Here is a 22665-nt window from a genome sequence, read left to right as displayed (position 1 = left end):
TTTGACTCTGTGACCTAAAACAAATTATTGTGGCTAGGTGTCTCCATCTGCAACATATAAATAGTTTTCCCATGCTTTCCAAGGTTGTTAGAAAGACACAACAGGAGATTGTCCCTCAAAGAAATAAATTTGCAGAATAAAATTCCTGCATGAATTCAAGGGTCACTATATAAGTGTATGACACATAGGGGGATACATGGAATACTATGGTGATGTAAAAAAACCCAGAAAATATCAATAAAACTTTTTAAAAACAAAAACAGACAAAAAGAAAATGGCATGGATTTGCATTAGTGTAATGCTTTAGAGTTTGCAAATCATTATTTTTTTAACATATTTTGACTCATTTAAATCTAAGGACATTTGTATTAGGTAGGTACTAGATAATAATAGAATTATTATCCCTATTTTAAAGATAAGAAAGTTGAGCCTTCAACGAATTAAGTGACTCAACCATAGTCTCCCATCAAGGAAAGATATGAGATACTTCCCCATCCTTGGTCCTGCCTCTAAACTCAGCACTCTAAACGAGCATAGAAGGCATAATTATAAAAAGAGAGGGATTGTGACTTGTGGGGTATTTTATTGTATCGCTATACTTCATATGTTGTAATCTGTTGAACTACAAAATTAAGGATCATCTGGAACAGATCACAGTTATCACCTTACAGCTTTGTGGGGCAGGTTTTGCAGAGTAGTTTCACAGGAATTCTCTCACTTCATCCTCAGAACTAGCACATGACGCATTAGGTGTCATCACCCTCCTCTTACAGAGAACAAAACAGTCTCAAGGAGATTCGATGGATACAAGTCCACTAAGCGTCAGAGCCAAGCACAGAATTCAAATGGTCTTAACCATTTTCTTCTGCTACCATTTTTGCTTTGTGATACCTATCCACTTGCTCCAACAAGAGCGTGGTCTAGTGCGTGGAGAGCAGACCTCAAAGTTAGGAAAGCCAGATTTCGAGGCCCCCTTCTAACTTAACATATGAAGTGCTGAACCTGACCAAGTTAAACAACCTCTCGGTGGTCCAGGAAACTCTCTAAGACTATAACTGAATAGTTGTCGATTTCTATTAGTTTCTCACCGACAAAATAGCAGGCCACAAAACAACTCTCCCACCCCCACCCCAGCTTCCCCAGCACGTTCAACCCCCCATGAACGTCGGCCAAACAGCAAGCCGATCTCCAGTTTCCACCAGGGCCTCCCAGTGTTGGGGGATGTTCCCAAACCCAACTTGCACACGGTTAAGCGTGTCTTGTATGCAATTACTGGCCTCGGTCACAATTCTAAAACACTTGGGGGAGGGGGGGTGGCGACGAGCAGCACTCCCGCCTCCAAGCACGCTTCTGGGGGAGAAGAAACCAAAATCGGTTCCACAAGCTCTCAGCCCTTTACCCCCATCATGGTGTCTGGCCCCTTGCTTCCCGACTCGGCCCGAAGCCTCACCTTCTGCAAGAAGCCTTTCCCAGTCCTGTCTCCATCAAGCGTTCAGTCATCTGATAATGTCTCCCCCCTCCCCTCCAGCCCCATCGGACTGGGGGAGGGGCGGGGACAGCGTTATTTACCTGCCCTTGTATCCCCAGATCTAGCAACGGTGCTTGGCACGTAGTAGGCGCTTTGATAAAAACTCAGCTGACTGACCGACCAGACATGGCTCAGCCTCGGGCGCTAGGTGGGAGTGGGGGAGGGGAAGGGGAGAGGAGGGTTACGTAACCAAAATAGCCTCACTCACCGGACTTCTCGGCCCCCTCGCACCCTCTTTATTTTCACAGGCCTTCCCAGGACGTGCAAAGCGAGGATACACCAACGAGACAGGGCGAGAGAGAAAACAAGGTAGCTCCTCTTCCACCCTCCTGCTACCTCTGCCTCGTGCGGCTGCGCGGGGCAGAATGTGGGGGAAGAGAAGCGGCCCGAGGGATGATGGGTACTGCGCATGCGCAGTGACTGATCCTGGAGAGACTGGGTGGGGCAGGCGCAATTTAGTTTTGGGGGGGGAGGGAAAGAACGTAGGTATTACGGCCCGACTGACATTTAGATATTTTTATGTTTGCAAAATGCACCACGTCTCTCATTTTAGCCTCGAGCCAACACTTCACGGTGGGGAACTTAATTATTTTATTAGTCTCACCGGACAGATGAGAAAACTGGCGTTTAGATTTGCTTTCAGTCACAGTTAATAAGTCTATTGGTATACGCAGCCAGGCCTTCCTGACTCCAAAGCCATGCACCCTTGCCACTAACCCTTACTTAAGAGAAATAGTTACAGACCCCGAGGTGGGCCGGGGCGGAATGGGAGGCTAGGACACTGTGGGTAAGTGAGCCTCCTTCTTCACCTCCTTCCCACTAGGATGAGGGGCCTGCGGCCCCGCCCCCGCCCCCGCCCACTGGCGCTAGCGGAAGCCGAGCCTCGAGCTTCGCGCTGCGCACGAGGGAAGGCCAGCGGCGCGAGGACGCGGCAGCCAGGCCCCGCCCCTTTCCTCCCAGCACGCGATGTGGGCGGGACTCTGGGGAAGAGGGGTGGTGCCTAATCCTGGGAGAGTGGAAGGGCGGGGTGGGAGGCTGTGCGAGGTGTGCGGCGGTTTTCCCCGCCGTCTACGGGCTGGTCCGTCCTTTCGCTGCTGTCGCCCTGCTAGACCTCGGAGCGAACGAGCGCCCGCGTCGGGGGCGGTTCTCAAGGGCGCAGTGAGACTGGCCGTCCGGGACCATCCGCGGGCTCCCAAGAACAGCAGGCTGAAGGGGGCGGGGACGGGAGCGGAGAAAACCTTGGCGGCCGCGGACTGCAGGAAGAGGAGTGCGGGGGACGGCGACACTCGGCCCCGCCTCGAACCCCGGACCAGCCGCGCGGCGCGCGCGGGGACCCTTGGCGTTTTCTGCACGGCCAGCCGGCCGAGGGGCGGCGGCTCTGCGGGTCTCCCCGCCCTCCGGACCTCCCGTCGTGGGGAAGCCGTCTGCGTCCCCTTTCCCCGTCTCCCCCGGGACCGGCCTAGCCGGGCTCGGCCCCCCCGCGCCGCTTCGTCGTCCCGGGGAATGTGTGTGTCGCCGGCGCCGGGCGTCTCTCGGTGTCTGGGCTTCGCCTCTTTGCTCGCCGTCTCGGGCTCCGGAGGGGCCACGACGCTCCCCGCCTGGGCGCCCTCCATGGCAGCCAAGTGGTTCAAGGAGCTACCGCTGACGCTGAAGACGGTGTCCGAGCGCACGAAACCCGGCGGCGGAGGGGGCGGCGGCGGCGGCGGAGGGGGCACGGGAGGAGGGGGCGGCCTGGCCGGCAAACTCCGCAAGAACTCCGAAGCTGGCGGCCCCGGGCTGCCCCCGCCGTCCGGCAAGGGCCGCAAGAACTCGGCCGCCGAGCTGGGCAGCTGCAAGGCGGCCGGCTCCGGCCCGGCCAAGGACAGCCGGCTGTCCCGCGACAGCATCCAAGGGATGCTCCAGGCGGCCGCGGGCAAGAGCCGGAAGAACTCCCGCGCCGCAGCCGCAGCCGCAGCCGCAGCCGCTCCGGAGGAGGAGCAGCCCCGCGGCTCGGTCAAGAGCACCGGCTGCAGCACCTACATCAACCGGCTCATCAAGGTGGACACCCAGGAGAAGAACGGGAAAAGCTATTCCAGCTCCTGCTCCAGCTCCAGCTCCAGCTCCAGCACTTCCTCCTCCCCCTCCTCCCTGGGACCCGAACTGGACAAGGGCAAGGGGGTCAAGCAGCAGGACACGGTAAGCAGAAGGGTTCCTCTTACCCTCCATTAAAATCATCCCTTCCCTCCCCCCACCCACCCACACGTGAAGCCAACTCTTCCCTCATTAATCCAATTCTTCCTCCCATTAAGCCAACCCTTCCTGCACATCAAACTAACCCTTCTTTCCATCCAGACAACCTTTACTCCTATCAGACCAATCTTCCCACTCTCCACCAAGCCAACCCTTCCCCCCATCAAACCAACCCTTCTCTTCCATGGCCAACTCTTCCCCATGCCAAACCAACCTGTTCCCCCATTAAGCCGACCATCTCCCCATCAAATTGCTCTTTGCGCACCCATCAAACCAGTCCTCCATCCATCAAGCCAACCCTTCCTCCATCTATTCAACATTTTTCCCCATCAAATCAACCTTCCCCCCACTACTAAATCAACTATGCCCAATTAAACCCTTTAGACATGCTGTCTAATTTGGATGATGGTAGGAGCTTATAACACTCAATCCATATAGCCTTGGAACATTCCTTGCATCTTCATGTTCCCCTACAACCTCATACATATGTCACTTTAGGGGGTTGAACCCTTACTTGAAAAAATTCTAATATTCATTGTACTCACCTTTAAGAGGTGTTCAGATCATTAGTGGCATTGTCTTACTCTTAGTGTTTAGGAGTTTCACCTTTTCCTGCAGTATTACCATTCTGCTGGTAGTTCAAAGCTCTGCGTAATTAGGACTTTGCTATTTTGCCAGATTTGTCTACCTGCTGAAGGGAGCTGTGTTAATCTTGTGAATTTTGTGTGGGGAGCTTGTAGGCAAACCCTTGATAAAATTAAGAAGCAGCCCAGTTCTATTTGCTAGTATTGGAATCCCCTTCTCTAGAGCTGATGTTTGAAAAGGGTCATAGATAATAGATTTAGAGCTGAAGGGAAGATGAGTGCCAATCCACCCTCCTCATTTTACTGATGAAGAAACAGGCTCAGAGTAGTTCACATCCCTAAGAAGAGCCTGAGACAGGATTCAAACCAAGGACTTCCAGTGCTGCTCTCCTCTACACCAGGCTGCTTTTAGGTTCTTTCAGTTTTCAAAACACTCAAGGAGGTTAAATTTAGGAAGAGCAAAGATATTTTCTGGTCCTCATTATTACATCCTAGTCTGGATTCTGTCCAGGATTAAAGAACAGTGAAAGTGAGGGATAAAATATTTAGAATATTGTGTTAACAGTCTTGCATTTTCTTTTTATTGGTACACTGGGTTGGAAAGGAGTCTGAACAGAGGAGTACATTTTTAACAGCCCCAATTAACAGTCTCTTCGGACATTCTGCCTAATTGGATGGTGTTAAGACCCTCTAACATGAGGTCCATACAGCTTTGGAACGTTTCTTGTTTATTCTTGTCTTATTTAACTTTTACATCATTTAGTGTTTCATATGAATATGGTTTGTCCTGACTAAAAAATAAGGTCCTCGAGGGCAGAGACAGCATAGCATAGTGTTGTATATCTCTTGTTGTGCCTAGCACAAGTCTACACATGTAATTTAATTGACTGTTGATAAAGATTTGTTGAATGAAGTAATGTGACTGACACACATTTTCAGTCTTCACACATAGCTGCTAAGTATCTGCAGCTCAAACAGCTACTCTTAAACAACCTCCTCCGAGTCCTTTCAGAGGCCTTGCTCATTTCCCCTTTTTTTGCCTTCCCTCTTCTCATTCCCATGGGATAAGAGCTCACCCTTAATGCTCTCCTTCCCTCCCCTTCTCAGTCCTACACGGTGCTTAGTGACAAACACAGCTGAAGTCCTTCTTCCTTCTGAAACCTTCCAGTCTCATGTCTCCCTTTTCTGAACTCATCCTACTGATAGTCAGGGATACCATCCAATTATTCTATTTCTTGTTTTAGTGCTGCCTCTTTAACTATATTTTAAGTTCCTTGACAGTAGAGACCATGTCTTACATGTTGCTCTCACAACTCCCTAGGAGTGCAGGATGCCTAGCAGGCATTCAGTAAGTATTTGGTTTTTGATAGATTGTGATTGATAAGCTCAGTTAATTAAGGAGGCCCAAGTAATGGGGTTAATTGTCATATGGATATGTTGGAGAGGTTTTTGGTTTGGGTCCTTGTTTTGATTGTTTTTCTATTCTAAGTCCCCAGACCATGGATTTTATGTAGCAGATGCTTTCTAGGGGTTGGAGAGGACATGCAGAGGTAGATAGAGTAGAGCAACTCCACCCTCAGTCTACTAACTAGCATTTATTAAGTGCCTACTGTGTGCACTGTGCTAAACTAATTATTAGAAAAAGTGCATCTGATTGTACTAATTGCTGATGATGAGACTATATGGTAGTCTTCATGCATATCGAAGCGCATCTGCTGTACCTATAATCATTTGTGCATTGATGGTGATTCTGAGATACTGCAGACAGTCATTTGGGTACAATTATTACTTAGATTCTTTAGAATCCTTAACTCTTCTTTTTACAGGTGATCATTTTAGAAGACTATGCTGATCCCTATGATGCCAAACGTACAAAGGGTCAAAGGGATGCAGAAAGAGTAGGGGAGAATGATGGCTATATGGAACCATATGATGCACAGCAGATGATAACAGGTTTGTGAAAAATTGCTGGTTAAATATGGACATAAGCCTACTACTTGATACATTTCACCCTTTCAAGCAAAAAACAGCTTGGTGTAGTGGGTGGGGAGCCCACCTCAGAGTCAAGAATCTGACACATACAGGCTATGTGATGCTGAGCAAGGTAACCTCCCAGGAGCCCAGACAGCTCTAAGACTGAGATGTTAGGATAGTTGCCAGTCTGCACTGGTTCAGGGAGTTTCCTCAGTGGGAAGTGCCAGTGTCATCATGAACCACAAAAAAAGTTCATTAGTATTTTTAACTAATATACCTTTCTCTGATACCTACTCTCTCCAGTTCTTTTGGAGTAGATATCAGGGAGGAAATAGAGTGACAGCCACATCCATAGTAGACAGAAAGAGGGCCTGGGCTTTGTTGGAAAACCAGAGCTCACCACCCACTGAGGCAATCTATTCCACTTTTGTGTAGTTCTAAATTGTTAGTTCTTCCTAACACCAAGCCTAAATTCGCCCCTTTTGCAGCTTCTGCCCATTATCCATAGTTCTGCCCTCTGGGACTCAGCAGAGAAAGACTAATCCCCTCTTCCACATGACAGCCTTTAACATACTTGAAGATTGCTATCATGTTTCACTCCCACCCTCACTCCCCCATCAAGTCTTCTCAAGGCTAAAACATCCCCAGTTCTTTAAATAGATCCTCATGTGAAATGATTTCACCATCCTGGCTTATCCTTCCCTGGATGCTTTCCAACGTATTAGAGTCCTCCTTAACAACATGACATACAGAACTGACCCCGAAACTCCAAATACTGTTTTTGATTTGACCTACGAAAGCAAGGACATGTGAATAATTTTTATGCTCCGAAAACATTTAAAATAGCTAATTAAAAGGATAGGAAATTTTGAGACTAAAAGATAGCATGATCCAGCTGACTTCAGAATTCCAGAAATAAATCACCTTTAAATTTAGATGCTGTATTTTAAATAGTTTACATCAACCCTGGTCAACCAGAGCAGAGTGAAGTCAACAGCAAGTATTTATTAACCTTCTATGTGCCAGGCACACTGGGGAGGCAAAGAAAGGCAAAAGACAGATCCTTCCCTCAAGGAATTCACAGTCTAATAAGGAGAGAAACGACACACAAACAATTGTGTACAAACCAGATATATACAGGATTTATTGGAGATAATCACAGAGGGAAGGCTTGAGTATAGGGGACTCATGACCTCCTTAGTCCTGGACATTGATTCTTTTTGAGATTAGAACAGAAGTCCGTGTTTAACTTCCTTCATGTTTCTGTAGGATCATATAATTCCCAGAATTCAGTGTACTTTCCAAGGTCTTTCAGTCTTTTTCAATTCAATTCACTCTGGCCTCTAGGCAAGATTACTACTTCTATGAATTAAAGTGAATGAAGAAGGGAATCCTCATTGCTAAGGTAACTATATCTATTTCCTGAATCCCTCATTTCCCTAGCTAAGCTGTTGATTTCAATGAGTCACAAATGTGCATTAAGGAAATAACACATTGTTTTAAAGAATAACTTGAAATTACATAGACACAATATGATCCTGTTATTTTGCTGGAAAAAAAAATTTCCTCAAACTGTCTAATTTGACAAAGCTTGAAATTTCTCTATCTTAAATAAATGTAATGGTACCACATTCATTTTTTTCATAGTACAGCATCTAATTTAAAAGTAATTTATTTCTAGAATTATAAAGTCAGCAGAATCATGCTACTATTTTGTACTACCTTTTGTACATTTATTTTATATCTTTATGAGTTTAAGTTATTTATATGTTTTTTACTTTAGTGCTTTCATAGGACAAATAAAAAAACAATATTTCCTCCAGTTAATTTTATCTACTAACTTTTATTTAAGCCTTGTGACTTAAGATACACAGACATCTAGTATATGAGTGCTGACTCAAGGAAATTTTTTGTTGGTTTTTTGAGTGTCATGAGTTTCATGCCTGGGAAAGGAATAATTGGTCACACATTAAAGGCTTTGTTTCTACTGTTTTTAAAACAAATTGTAAAGCTGTCAAGCTACAGGAACATAAGTGGAGTCTGAGAATAGTGGAACATAAGGATAACTTCAACACTCTGATACAGTCAGGGCAGGCTTCAGAAATGAAAATGAACTAGAAACAGGAAATCGGTGCTTCTGTTTCCTGCTACTCTGCTGGATGGAGATAAGGAGCTGGATTCTGGGAGGGTGTAGCCTGGCCAGGCTTTGACCCTAAGGGTCACTGGACTGTGACCCCTGGTGAAACCCTTGAATGAAAGGAAGTGAAAAATGAACTGAGTCACAGTAAAAAAAAAAAAAAAATTTTTTTAATTAGGTGGTTGGAGGAGAGGAATAAAAAGAAAAATTAAAACAATTAAAAAGGATGTAAAATTTCAAAAAAGGAGTTTCCCCCAAGAATCTATGCTGAATTCCTGTTTTTTGAGTTTCCATTCTCCTTTTGTTTTCATATTTTTTGCTCTCTTCCTTTTTAGATGAAATAAATCATATTGTCTCTAGGGTTCCTTTTAAGTGGTTGTAAAAAACACACTCATGAAGTTGTATTTTGCTTATGAATATTGTAGTCTTAATATTGTGGACTTACAAAGGAAATTACAGATCAATTGATCCTGCCAAATGAAAAGTGTATCTGTGAAATTTGCTATTTAAATAAAACAATCAGTAGTTCCTTCTTTCCTGTAAGATAAAATGTAAACTGATTCACCTGGTTCAGGGCCTGCCATAATTGACTTCCACCTTACTCTTCTAGCTCATGTTTTATAGCACTATTCTTCACTTACCCCATATTCTAGTGAATCTGGGCTATGTGTTAATTTCCTGTCTCCATGCTTAGAATGGACTCCTTCCACACCTTTCTTCCTTTTAAAACTCCCTCTTCTTCAGGACCCAGCTCAGATGTCCTCTTCTTCAGGAAGCCTTCCTGTGTCCTCTTTCTCCACTTCCCCCTCCCCAGCTGAAAGCAATCTCTTTGTCCTCACATTTCTCCGATGCACTTTGAATGAATCTTTCCTTTATATTTATCATATTCTTTCTTATATAATATTTATGTGCACATCTTTCTACCCTTGTTAGTATGTAAGCTTGAAGCTAGGAATGATTGGGAGCAGGCCAAGGCAAAATCTTTATTTCTAAATTCTTCCAAGTAGTCAGAACTTAATAAATATTTGAATTCTGTTTAAAATATAAAACTTCAACTACCTCATTTTCAGCAATCTGTAATAAAATGATAATCTATATACTTTCCTTTTAACCTTTTAAAAGCAATTGGTCCCTAGTAATTGGGTTTAGTTGCCTCCCTTGATACCTAATACATACACATCCCCTTCTGTATCAGCATGGTAGAACTGCTTTGACTTTGCCTACCCATGGGGTTACACAGCTGGGCAGAATAACAGGAAGTGAGTGAGCTGAACAGAAGCTGGAAATAAATTATTTGCTGCTGAGTTTTTTCCTTTTTTTTTTTTGTTCTGCTTCGTTACAGTTTAAAGGTACTGTAGAGTTATTTAAATGTTTAAAACTAACCATTTCTTTATAAAGTAGCACAATTCATGGTGGAGGACACTACTCTATTGAACTTCTTCTGAGTTACCTTTCAGCCTTTTCTTGCTCTATAAAGTCAAGAATATAAACCTTTTTTAGTTATATTACCTGGTATGAAAGCACCTCCCTTTATATTATCTACAACATGAGGAGGTTGGACTTGCACTGTGATTCTTTAGTCTTCATCCTTGTAACAACATCATATAATAATAAGGAAACTGAGGTATGGGAGGGGGTGGCAGGAGGAGGCATTTCTTGACCTGGGTCAAGTAGTTATTTATGAGCAGAACTGAGACCAAAACCCAAATCATCTGGAAATTTTTAAAACGAGCAGGAATATTTCCTTTAGAAGAGAGGTTATCAATAGGGGAGTAGTAACAGAAACCATTTTCCTCAGAAGAATGTTTGCAATAAAGATTGTGAGCATTTAACATTGTCATTAGTCCAGAGCTGCCAGGTTAGTATTAGAGATCCTTAAACGAGACCTTAGAGGTCATCTGATGCCAATTTCCCTCCCAATATGTGGATTTCTTATTACATCCAGGGTTATTTTTCTGGTTTTGTCTTTTAGTTTAAACATATTCAGGTTTTTAAAAGGTTCTGATCATTGGGGTAGTCTACCAAGATCACATATGGGGAGAAAATAACTATGGGTGGGGGAGGGAGATAGTTATGGTTCTTTTGATTTTTCACCTTTTCCCTTGTAAACCTCCAACTTTGGGGTTTACAATTCAGCATTCTGATTTTTGTTCCACATACAAGCCTAAAGTTAGACCTTTTTGTCTGGAAAGAAAATTCTTTTGTGATTTGAATATTCCTAAAAATTTGTTCCAAATATGAAAATGTGTCCGTACATCTTCGATTAGGATAAGAAATACTTAGCTCATAGAGATGATGTTAATGTAGTGGTCAGAGGACCTTTAAGCAAACCTTACACCTCCACCCCCTACAATACTATATTACACATAAAATCTTGATTTCTTTAAGAGGTGGAAGATAGCTTGAAGTATCATGTTTTGAAATTCTTCAACTTTGATTTTTGTAAACTGAGAGTTCGAATCAAACTTTTAAATTTGCATTACAGTAAAAATAGGGCCCAATTTATCTATCAAAGAATCCTTAATCATTAAAAATCCTTGTATTAGAGGAGCTTACAAACTAAAACTAAATTGCTTAAGTTAGGGCACAAAAGCTCTCTGTGTTCTTCCAGTTATCAAAAATGTTAATATGCATGGAGTACAGTCTACAAGGCTAGAATTAATTATTGAGAAGGAAAATTCTTTTAGCACATTTTCATATCTTGCTCTATCCAGCAGCACATTTTAATTGTTACAAGGTCAGCTCTTGGTTTCAGCCCTTTGCTGCAAATGACTGTTTATCTGCAGTTAGTTAACTGCTTTCTGTTGTCTGCCATGGTAAATGGCTTGTATCGGACAGCCTGGGTGTAGCTTCCTTTCTCCATTTCCTCCTTCTCAGTCTTGTTTCCTCTCAGAGCCAGCTCTGCACGTCAGGGGCTATTCTCCCTACAGGAAGGATCCGTTTGCAACCATGTGATTGTTTCTGTTACTATGGCGCCTCAGGTTCAGGACAGCCAGGTGCTGGAATGAATTCTGAAGTCATTGAGCTTGAGGGGGTGGAGGGACCCTATATGTAAGTCTTGCTTTTTTCCTAATTAAACATTGTTTAAAGACCTAATAATACTTTGCATATCTTTTATCCAATCTACTAAGGACTTTCAGAAGAAGGAGTGCTTTTCTTTCCCTTCCTTTTGTATATCGGTTGACCTGGGGTCCCCTTCCAACTCTGAAATTCTATGATTCAGTCATCATACCACGTCCTCTCTCTCAGAACTCTATAGACATTCTTTCTAAAAAAGTAGAAAGACATCTAACATAGACACTTACATTGTATAGACCATGGGTGCTTAAAGTACCCTCAGCTCTGCACTGTTTTAACATGAAGTAGTGAGCAAAATCATAAAACTGCTCCATATAAGGTAATTTCTGCTTCATTCTTATCTACCCAAGTATATTTCTCCTGATCATAAGTATAGACAAACTCCTTTTCCTCTTAGTTCAGCAGAGACAAGGTTGAATTGAGATAACAGCAGAGAATGCCAACTAATATAATGTGGCTGGATTTTGAGAATGAATTAAATGTGTACTCTATTAACCTGTTTTCTTGTATTTGTGTTCATTTTTGTTTTCATTTCTTTATTTTGACCAAACTAAGAAGAAAGGTGTTTTTGGTTTTTTCCAAACCTTGAACAGAACAGATGAAGAAGGTGCCAGCTCTGGAGCCCTGGAATAGCTTGGGATAGAGTGTGTGAGACCCAAAAGTGACAGTTAAAGCTGCATATGGACGTTGGCCCCCTATTCATTGTAAACAGATTCAGGGTTGAATTTTTCTTTTCCCCAAGCTTGAGTAACTTTTTCCCTCTTTAATCTGGTTTTATTTCTCTTGTTCTTTCCTAGGCTGCAGCATTGTTAGTGGCTCTAAAATTTTAAGTAATCAGTCTTCTTCCCAGGTTATCCTATCATGTGCATTCTTTACAAAAAACTTTCTTCCCTCTGGTTATTCTCCATGATTAGAAGACATCGTTTCTAGCCCACAGAAAAAAATTCTTCCTGCTGTTTGCAGTTTCCTACACACTGGGTTTTTTACATCTGGCTTGTCTCATTTTGTTCTCTAACACGGAGCAGACAGTTTAAGGCTAAACTGCAGCCAGATCAGACTGCACAGTTAAGAGTAGGTATGTGGCAATGTGCCTTGGAGCTGCTACTTCATCTGGCTACATTGCCTCACACTGGACCTTACTTAGGGATCTGTAGATTTTTGTGATCTTTTCCATCCTGATGTTTATACATCACAGAATTTATGTAGCAAATAGAGGAAGGAAGGAGTAGACACTTTCCTTGTCTTGCTCCCATAGTTTCTGTCATTATTGGTGCTACTAGAAAAGAATCAGAGCTATTGAAACATTAACTCCAAGCTTACATGCCAGCCTTGACTGTGTAGATAAGACAGAAAGATGGATAGGTACTTAAGTTTCATGGATATTATAACAGCATATTCCCTTCTAGGGAACTGTGGTACTACTTGCTTGTTTTCATTAATATACATATGTATATATGTACACCTTTCAGAGATAAGGCGAAGAGGTTCTAAAGACCCCTTGGTGAAGGCTATTCAGCTGCTTGACAGCCCTTGTGAATCAGGGGAAAATGGCATTAAATCAGAGACTCTAGTTAAAAGAAGGAGTTCCAAAGACCTTTTGGGCAAACCCCCGCAGCTGTATGATACTCCTTATGAACCTGGAGAAGGAGGACTCATATCAGATGTACAGATGGGCACTGTACAAGAAAGGAAGATGCGTTCCCCAGACAGTAGGCTTCCTGAAAATGATGAGCGACCAGCTGCAGAATATGAGCAGCCATGGGAATGGAAAAAAGAACAGATAGTGAAAGCATTGTCAGGTAAGAGGTAATCGCTGAAACAGTGATTTCACCCAAATCTCCAGAAATTCCTATTTAATTATCAATGAACAGCCCACAAATAATCAAAACTACAAATGTGAAGTCCATGAATGTGAAACCCATGAATGTCGAGGGATGACTACATGAACATACATTTGTGTAAATTGATAGTGGAGGGTCTATATTAGTGTCAGAAACCAGACTTCTATTGCCTAATTCTGGTTTCCCATTAGTTTCTGCTACCTCCATTTAAATGCCTTCAGGCAGTTTTTTTCTCTAAAAGTGTGAACTAAGTTATAATCTAGATTTATTAAAGTGTAGGTGATATATTTAGCTGCTGATCCTTTAATCCATTTCATCTTTCTGATTACTTAGGATTTTAGGATTATAAATCTAGAACTGTCACCTTAAAGATTATCTAGTCCCACTCCCTCATTTATGCAGATGAGGAAACTGAGGCTTAAAGAACCTAAGAGACTTGCCCAGGACCATACAGGTAGTAAAAGTCAGAGATAGGGCTTGAGTCCAGGCTCTTTAACTCCAGAGCCAGGCCTTTGTCCACTGTACTATGCTCAGAAGCTTAAAGTTGATCAGTCTGGGATTATTGAACACCTATCAGGTCCCTAGGTAGTTTGGTGTATAGAGGACTGGACCTGGAATCAGGAAGATCTGAGTTCACATTCCACCCCCAGATACTAGCTGTGTGACCGTGGGTAAGTCATTTAGCCCTGTTTGCTTCAGTTTCCTCGACTGTAAAATGATCTGCAAAAAGAAGTAGCAAACCACTCTTGTGTCTCTGCCAAGAAAATTCCAAATGGGGTCACAAAGAATTGGACACAAGTGAAATGATTTAACAACAACAAAATTAGGTGCCTGGTTTGTCTTTATACAGGCTTCAAATTTATCCAGTCACAATACCAAAATATATGATATTAAAGAAAATAAATTTGTACATTCAGTATTTCTAAAAAAATCTATGCCGTGTTCATTTATCCCTATCATCTTCCATTTACTAGGAATTTTTAATTTAAAAATGCCAAAACTTTCCAGAAAAGCGTTATTTCAGTGGATGTATGCTTTGCTGGAATAATCTTACTACGGTCCTTTTTAGTCTGAAAAGTACAAAAGTAGAAATATCTGAGCAAATGTAATAAAAGGGTTTGGTCACAACTAATATTCTAAAACTTCCTTCTAATGGTGGATGGTTTGCCAGGAAGTGGCATCATGTGGGATGATACTAGCAATCTAATAGAATATCAAAGATTTCAGTGTGCTCAGATACACCAACATATTTTTCTGCTCTCTGAAGTTTTTGGTGAAGGAAAAAAAAACTTCTTTCCTGAGCTGAGTCAGGATAAGCACTTTTTCTTTGAAGCCTTACATAGACCACTGCAATGACAAGTCTGATATTAAATGGAGCCTTCCTTCCAGTCCAGTTTGAGGGATCGGAGAGACCTGCCATCAAAGAAGAAACAGTGCGACACCACCACAGGCAGAAGAGCTGGCCCCAGAAGATCCTGAAACCAGCACTTGCCGATCACAGTGAAGGGGAGAGAGTGGACCCAGCTATTTGCCTGGAAAAGCAGCCGTAAGTCTGACTCTTTGTTTGATCTGGAGCCTAGGTTTAGAGCTAGAAGGATCTCAAGAGCCAACTAGTCCAAGTCCTTCATTTTACATTTGAGAAAACTAAGGCCCAGAGAGCTTAAGACTTGCCCACAGGCATCATAGCAGTGCTGGGGTCTGACCCTAGGTTCACTGATGCCAAGGCCAGCATGCTTTTTACTACATCAGGCATTTCCTTCAGAAATAAAAAACTTGGATGATTACTCCATTATCAAGATAGTATCTGGACCTATGGTTTTTTTGGTGTGGGGAACTTCCTTCTTCCAAGGTAGATCAACACTTTTATAGTCTTACATGTTACTTGAAGAACAGGGAAGTTAAATGACCTGCCCAGGGTCACACTACTAGTATGTGTCCAAGGTAAAACTCTGGCTCTGAGGCTGGTACTTGCAGCCAGCAGTCCTCAGAATGTGGTCCTTGGACCCCTTAAAGGTCCTCAAGACCTTTTCAGGGGATCTGAGAGGTCAAAACTGTTTTCATAATAATACTGTACTAAGACATTATTTGCCAACTAAAATGCTCTTCTTTTTTTTCAACTACATATCTGTGTGAGGCTAGATTTTCTTTATATACATCAAATAAAACATATTTGGGGGCTGTTAGGTGACTCGCTGGATAGAGCACTGGGCCTGAAGTCAGGAAGACCTCAGTTTCAGTGTGCCTTCAGATACTTATTAGCTGTGTGACACTGGGCAAGTTGCTTAATCTCTGTTTGCCGCAGTTTCCTCATCAATAAAATAGAGCTTATGGTAGCCTCTACCTCTCAGGGTTGTTGTGAGGCAAATGAGATAATAATGTGCAGTGCCTAGCCCAGGGCCTGGCACATGGTAAGCACTATATAAATTTTAACTATCAATATGTATTAATATTGACTGCAGAGGCAGATATGAGAATCTAGCTGTCTTCTTATTGAACCAGGCATCAAAGAGATTTTTAAATATGTAAAACAATGCCTTTCTTCACGAACTGTTTTTGTTTTGGAAAATATTTTTCATAAAAATGTTATTTATATTAGGATGTAACAGGATTATTATTGTTAATTTTTAAGTGAAGGTGAGCTAATAGCTAAATATTTTTAAATGTATGCATTTTAATTTTTTATATGGTAAATATTGCTAGATGTAGCTCACATTAAAAAAAAGTTCTTTTTGGTCCCCGATAACATAAAAGTGTAAAGGGGTCCAGTCCTGAGACCAGAAAGTTAGAGAACTGCTTCTCTCCACACTATGCTTCTTGGATTATTCCTAACAGCATAGATAGCAGTTGTTTCAGTTCTGGCCAAAAACCCTGAGGGTCTTCCCCTCCAAGATTGATTTTTTTTTTTTTTTGAGTAGGCAAACTAGGCCATCTTTTGCCTCATTTTTTACCTAGCCTTAAAATCACTGAATGGGTGTTGCCTCAGACAAACAGATCTGGGAAAGACCTTAGCTTAAAATGGTCAAGTTCTCCCACTAAATCCAGGACCATCACCAGTTGTCCTGACCTGTGTCTTGCCACAGGACTCAGATGACCCTGGAAGAGAAAGTGAGGCTGTTGACTCTGCACAGCCCTGCTTCACTTAAATCCAGTTCACTTGCAAGTCAAGACATCACCCTCCTTATGTCATTGGTCCTCTTCAAGAATGAAGGACAAACAACAGGTTACATGTATATAATGAACTTTGTATTGACAAGACTGCTATGATTTTCTGTTTTAAGGTGAAGGTTGTACACAGACTTTATTCGTTTGACTTGTACCTTAAACATACAGAGTGAAAATTGTATTTTTCAACAGTACCTAAACTTGCTGTTCTGATAGACTTTGTGATGCGTAATTACCTGATTGCCTTTTGATATGGCTTAAAATTGTTGTTGTCCTTCGTCTTCAAAGAAGACCAAAATGACATCACCATTGTAAAGTGAAATTTCAGTGTGTCTGAATATGAGCTCAGAATGCTCTACCACAGGTTGGGCACAGAAAGTCCGTATGAATATTTGGGGTGGATATCCCAAATTTGCACGTCCTATGTTTGCTTTGTGCTGTCTCAATCCTGCTTTGCTCAAAGAGCACAGCACCTTTTCTGATGTGGGTATGCCATGCTGAATGGTCCTGTGCCAATGTCTCCCATGTTGCACAGTCAAATCCAAAGTTCTTGAGAGAGACCTTGAAAGTGTCCTTGTATCGTTTCTTCTGGCCACTATGATCACCTGCCCCATACAAGTTCTCCATAAGATAGTCTTTTTGGCAAGTTTGCATTCGAACAATGTGGTCAGCCCATCAGAGTTGCACTCTCTGAAGCATAGTTTGAATACTTGGCAGTTCAGCTCAAGCAAGGACTTCAGTGTCTGGTACTTTATCCTGCCAGGGGATCCTCAGAATCTTCCTAAGACAGTTCAGATGGAAGTGATTCAGTTTCCTGTCATGGCGCTGATAGACTATCCATATTTCACAAGCATATAACAATGAGGTCAGCACAACAGCTCTGTAGACCTTCAGTTTGGTAGTCAGTCTAATACCTCTTCTCTCCCAAGCTTTTGTTTGGAGCCTCCCAAACACTGAGCTAGCTCTGACAATGTGTGCATCAACCTCATTGTCAATGTGTCCATCCCTGGAAAGTACACTACCAAGGTAAGTGAACTTATGCACAGCATTCAAAACTTCTCCATTTGCTGAAATCAATAGTTCCATGTATGGATGGTGTGGTGGTGGCTGATGGAGCACCTGTGTTTTCTTGGTGTTAATTATTAGGCCAAAATTAGCCCAGGCAGCAGAGAATTGATCCATACTTTGTTGCAGCTCAGCTTCAGAGGCTACATTGAGTGCACAATCATCTGCAAACAGAAAATCATGCACCAACACTCCCTCCACTTTGGTCTTGGCTTGTAGCCTTTTCAAATTGAATAACTTACCATCAGTACGGTAGTTGACTTTGTTGCTGTGTTCATCCTCATTGAAAGCATTTGTCAACATGGCTGAAAACATTATGTTAAAAAGCATGGCAGCAAGCACACAGCCCTGTTTCATGGCTTAAAATAGGAAGTAGGATCTAGTATAAATGACTACAGGCACCAAATACATTGTGTAAACCAGGAGTGAATTTCTCAGTCTCTAGACTTTGAGTTTTAACACAGTTCTATCTCTGTCCTTACTTTAGCTGGTATCATGGAGCCATCGCCAGGGCAGAGGCAGAGAGTCGGCTCCAGCCCTGTAAAGAAGCCAGTTACCTGGTGCGCAACAGTGAGTCTGGGAACAGTAGATACTCTATTGCACTAAAGTAAGTACCTCAGTGCCCCATCAGCCTGCTGAGAGAGAAAATGAGAAATAGACCAAAGAAGATCTTAGATGGAATAAGGTTTAAAAGAAGCATTTCTTTTTGAAAGAGAGGTCAAGGAATCATAGACTTAGAGCTTGAAGGAACCTTCAAGCACAGCTCCCTCACTTTAAAGATGAGGGAACTCTGGCCCAGAGAGGTTAAGGCACTTGCCCAGAGACACTGAGGGAATCAATGTCAGAGGTAAGATTTTGAACCTGGGTTCTGTAACTCCAAATCCTGGGTTTTTTCCCCAGTGTCGCACTAGGAGTAAATCATTGCTGACTTAACAGTCTTAGGACCACATATTGGAGGCAGGAGGAGGGGGGACTTAAGCAGAAAAAATTAAGAGTAAAGGTCCATTAAAATGGTCACAATAAACCTTTTAAACTCATAGAGTGGTTTCATTCAAAGAATACTGCAGTGGTGAAAGACTGTCTTGCAATGTCAAGTGACTGCCCATGAGAAAATATAAGATAGTCTAATAGTTTCTCTGTGGGAATAATTTTTAGAAAAGAGAATCGGCTTGTTTACTTTCTCTTGACTAGTCAAGAATGGTTTTTGAACATATTTTTTTTGATAACTCTTGTGTCCCCTTCTCCATCTGTGCAATATTAATTATTTTTAAAATAATTTTAAGACATTTTATTAATGCCTTTTACTTTTATGTCAGCTTTTTCTGGATATAATGTCTTTCTGTCTTTCTCCTTCAACCCCCTAAATTGATCGATAACCCTTGTAACCAAAAGTGCAGTGAGCATAGTGAACACTATATGTAGCCTTCTGTCTGTGTAGCCTTTCCCCTCTTGCTGAGTCCCGAGGAGGGAGAAATGTTTCATAATCTGTGTTCTGGGACCACTATTATAGTTTTTTAGGAGACCAGCCTTCTCTGAATATTCACATCTGCATTTTTGTAGTTCTTGGTGGTTTGCTTACTTTATGCGTACACATTTTCCCATCTTTCTCTAAATTCCACCTTCATAATTGGTGGCCCAATAATAATCCAGTTATTAGTTAGGAGTTTTCAGACCAGCCTTATCTCTGTTCCTTGGGAATAATGACTGAATAAAAATAAGCTCTCATTTGTAATAAAGACCCTTTGTGTCCTCTCGTACTCTGGAGTACTTTGCCCCTCCACATTTTGTACTCTGGGCTTTCAGAATGCTGCCCTGGTTGCCGCAGGGCTGACGGGAGCTTTCCTGTGAGTGTCTTACAATGGAGAGGAGAGGAGAAGGTGGCCATCCTCTCACTCTCCACTGCCCCTGACTGTACACAAAGACGTGTTTATGCCTCAGCCCCATGGAGTCTGGGTGTTCCCCGGCAGTCCTTGTCTCCAAGGCTAGTTCAATGGCGCTATATTGGAGGATCATTGTCGGGAGTACTAACTGCATTTCCTTCCTGAGGAAGCGGAGCCCCTGTAGCTGAAACAATCAGACCAGAGGGGGGAAAAAGGGGCTGGGTGTCCAAGCAATATTGCTCATAAAACTGAAATGGCCAACAAATATACAATGCCAGGAATAGCCCTGCTCTGCTCCTGAAACAGGCGCTTTCTGGGTTAGCTTGAGCTTTCTTTGCCAACTCACATTGTGTGAGCCAACAAGCTGTATCTGAGCAAAACAAAGTTACTTAAAACAAGGAATGGCCTTTCCAGACATGGAAAAAAAATTATTTGGATTCGTACTTTATTTTTTGTTGTTGTTGAAGGAAATAGGGTGGACTTTTTTTTTTTTTTTAAACCTGAGTCTGGTACTTTAAGCAGCCTAGTAAGATTGATGATGGGATGGCACTGATTGTTTTTATAAAAGGCTTTAGCCTAGTTAACACCTATAACGTTTTTTTATACTGAAGACACAGCTTCCAATGATGAAACAGTTTTAGCAGGGGGTTGGGAAGCCTCCCAGTGCTTTGCTTGATTGTGGCCTGTTGAGAGCATTTCAGTTTGATAGAACAATGGAGGGAGGGCCAAGGGAGTCTGTGGGACTTTGGAGTCCCTGGACAGAGTGGTCTCTCCTCTAAGCTTTGCTCATTTGTGTCTCCTTCTCTGACTTGTGCCTTGTTACAGGACCAGTCAAGGATGCGTTCACATTATTGTGGCTCAGACTAAAGACAACAAGTACACCCTAGATCAAACAAGCGCTGTGTTTGACAGCATCCCAGAGGTGGTGCATTACTATTCCAATGAGAAATTGCCTTTCAAGGGGGCAGAACACATGACCCTCCTGTATCCTGTCCACAGCAGACTCCACTGACTCCATCAGTGAAAGCCTGGGACACCTGCCTCCCCTGACCACAGCGGCACAAACTTGGCCCTCACGTGGGCTGGACTTTTTCTTAATTATTGGCATCTACTTTCTACAGGAATTTTCAAGGGAGTGAAAGTTTTCATTTTTAAAAGAATAAATTATTTGCCCCAAATGCAATCCTCAGCACCCACTTTCTTCTTCACCGGAGAGAGCAATGAGAAGTGAGAGTTAAGTTCTCTGCCATTGTCCAGATGTCTGTACTGAATAACACTTCCTCAGAAAGGAGAAGCAAAGACCCCAGAAAAAAGTCACATCTGCCCCATTGCAGTCACCGCTGAAGAAAGGCACCCATTGCCAGCCAAAGTATTCAGTTTCTAAAACATCAGTGTGTTGTGTAGCCCTTCTCAACTTGGGGAGGAACCAGCCAGAAAAGGGCAGGGTACTTGAGTGCACATGTCTCCATGTGTTGGATGGACCTTTAGGAAGGGAGAAGCAATGCAAAATGGGAATTGGCCGGTAACCCTGGAAAAGGGGTCCTCAAAAGAAGTTTTCTGATAGCTTGTCATTTAAGGAGAACTCCAAACTTGAAAGTTGGACAATAAGTTTCTTTGGTGATCAGCATCCCATACCCCTCTGCCTTTTACTAATGGAGTGTTTTCTCAAGGATGGGTTTTTAAACCTGGCATCTGTCGTGTGTATAACTAAGGAAAGAGGTGGGAATCACCTCAGGTCTCAATTGCTCTTATAATTAAACATTTTTGGCATTACACTGAAATTGTAAAGTGAAATAAGCAGCAAAGGGCTTGTTATTGATGAAAAAATCCAAAAAAATAAGGAGTCATATACTATTTTTTAAATGGATAATTTGTGAGTCTTTGCCTCATTGGGGAAAAAACCTATTGCTATGGAATCTTTGTGACTTGGGACAACTCGGCTAGATTTACTTTAGGGATTTAATGGTATAAGCTAAATTGCTTTGAGATGTTTTTGTGACTTTTTTTTTTAAGAGTTTGCCACTCTGCATCTACCAGACTGAATCATAGTCTGTCTGCTATGGTATTTCAAAATAATTTTGTGTGTGTGTGTGTGTGTGTGTGTGTGTGTGTGTGTGTGTGTGTGTGTGTGTTTAACCTCATAATAGATTTTCTACAAATTTTATCTCACGCTCTTAAATAAGGCTTTTGTTTTGTCTTTATAATAAGCCATAAACTTATATTGCCAATTTATTTACTGTGAGAAAAACATGGGGATAACAGACTTACTGTGAGAAGAATAATATTATGGTAAGAGGCTCTATAATTAAAGCTGAGCAGCTGTTTCTGTATTCTGGGGTTTACAGTTTATTCCTAAAAATGGTCTAGGTGCCTGCAAAAAGATCCATTGAACAGTTAATTTTTATAGTGTGGGGATTTTTTTTTTTGAAAGGCCAGAAAAAAATGTTAATTTGTATACACTCTCAGGTAGGAATATCTCTGCAATCATCAGTTACCTTTTTGTCTTGTTAACATTTCACTTCATATACAAACTTTGGCCAAAGGGAATATACGTATATGTGTGTGTACATATATATGATTTTAAAATTCCGAAGGAATCTTTTTAATTATACTTGTTTATGTTGGTGATCTTATAACCTTTTTATTTTAAAAAGCATTGGTTAGAACCTTTAAAACTGGGCTTATTTTTAAGGTCTCCACAGATCGCAATTATATTATGTTCCATTTTATCTAAGACCTTATTCTGTAGTTATTCCATAAATGGGATCTAATGAAATTTCCTAATTTTAACAAACGGCAAAACATTTACAAAAGTTTATCTTGCACACTAAATGACTTAAAACTTGGCACTACCAGCTACTGTGGTGAACACTGAAGTAACATTTTAAAACATAAATGATACATAAATCAGGTAGATAAGGCTAAGCACTTATATTCCCAGCACAGTGCTTTTCCCAGACTTTTATTCATTGTGTTGTTCAGTTGTTTCAGTCATGTCCGACTCTCTGTGACTCCATTTGGGGTTTTCTTGGTAAAAATAGTAGAGTGGTTTGTCATTTCGTTGTGATGCCTATGTAATTCACTACATTCATTTATAAAAAGCCAGAAGGAAAAATGAATTATGTTCTTCTAAAAAGTGATTTTTCTGTCTCCAGTGACTGACAAGAGAGGAATCTATGGAAGATGG

At 42.0% G+C, this 22665-nt stretch overlaps 2 protein-coding genes across 6 annotated transcripts in view; one reads left to right on the top strand and one right to left on the bottom strand.

Annotated features, from left to right (window-relative positions):
• Nucleotides 1–2387, bottom strand: part of TDRD10 (tudor domain containing 10) — a 46257-nt gene extending 43870 nt beyond the window's left edge. For 3 of the 5 annotated variants that reach the window (XM_072647110.1, XM_072647109.1, XM_072647111.1), the window contains exon 1: nucleotides 1737–1911. The gene's annotated coding sequence lies outside the window, so the exon portion shown is untranslated. Of the gene's footprint in view, nucleotides 1–1736 lie in introns of all 5 variants that reach the window. The other 2 variants (XM_072647108.1, XM_072647107.1) reach the window with 2 other exon arrangements.
• Nucleotides 2388–2558: 171 nt separating this feature from the next.
• SHE (Src homology 2 domain containing E) lies at nucleotides 2559–22385 on the top strand. The gene is made up of 6 exons (XM_072647106.1): nucleotides 2559–3703; nucleotides 6168–6294; nucleotides 13000–13329; nucleotides 14761–14917; nucleotides 18086–18205; nucleotides 20304–22385. Exons 1-6 carry the CDS (start codon nucleotides 3032–3034, stop codon nucleotides 20488–20490), a joined length of 1593 nt encoding a protein of 530 aa, XP_072503207.1. The 5' UTR covers nucleotides 2559–3031; the 3' UTR covers nucleotides 20491–22385.
• The last annotated feature ends 280 nt before the right edge of the window (nucleotides 22386–22665 follow it).

Source organism: Notamacropus eugenii, chromosome 2 (genome assembly GCF_028372415.1).
Source record: "Notamacropus eugenii isolate mMacEug1 chromosome 2, mMacEug1.pri_v2, whole genome shotgun sequence".
Classification (NCBI taxonomy): domain Eukaryota; kingdom Metazoa; phylum Chordata; class Mammalia; order Diprotodontia; family Macropodidae; genus Notamacropus; species Notamacropus eugenii.
This window is presented reverse-complemented; position numbering and strand designations above follow the sequence as displayed.

Coding starts and splice junctions, on each gene's coding strand:
- SHE (XM_072647106.1), top strand. CDS start 3,032: ATGTGTGTGTCGCCGGCGCCGGGCGTCTCTCGGTGTCTGGGCTTCGCC. Junction 3,704..6,167: donor GGGTCAAGCAGCAGGACACG/GTAAGCAGAAGG, acceptor TTCTTTTTACAG/GTGATCATTTTAGAAGACTA. Junction 18,206..20,303: donor AGATACTCTATTGCACTAAA/GTAAGTACCTCA, acceptor GCCTTGTTACAG/GACCAGTCAAGGATGCGTTC.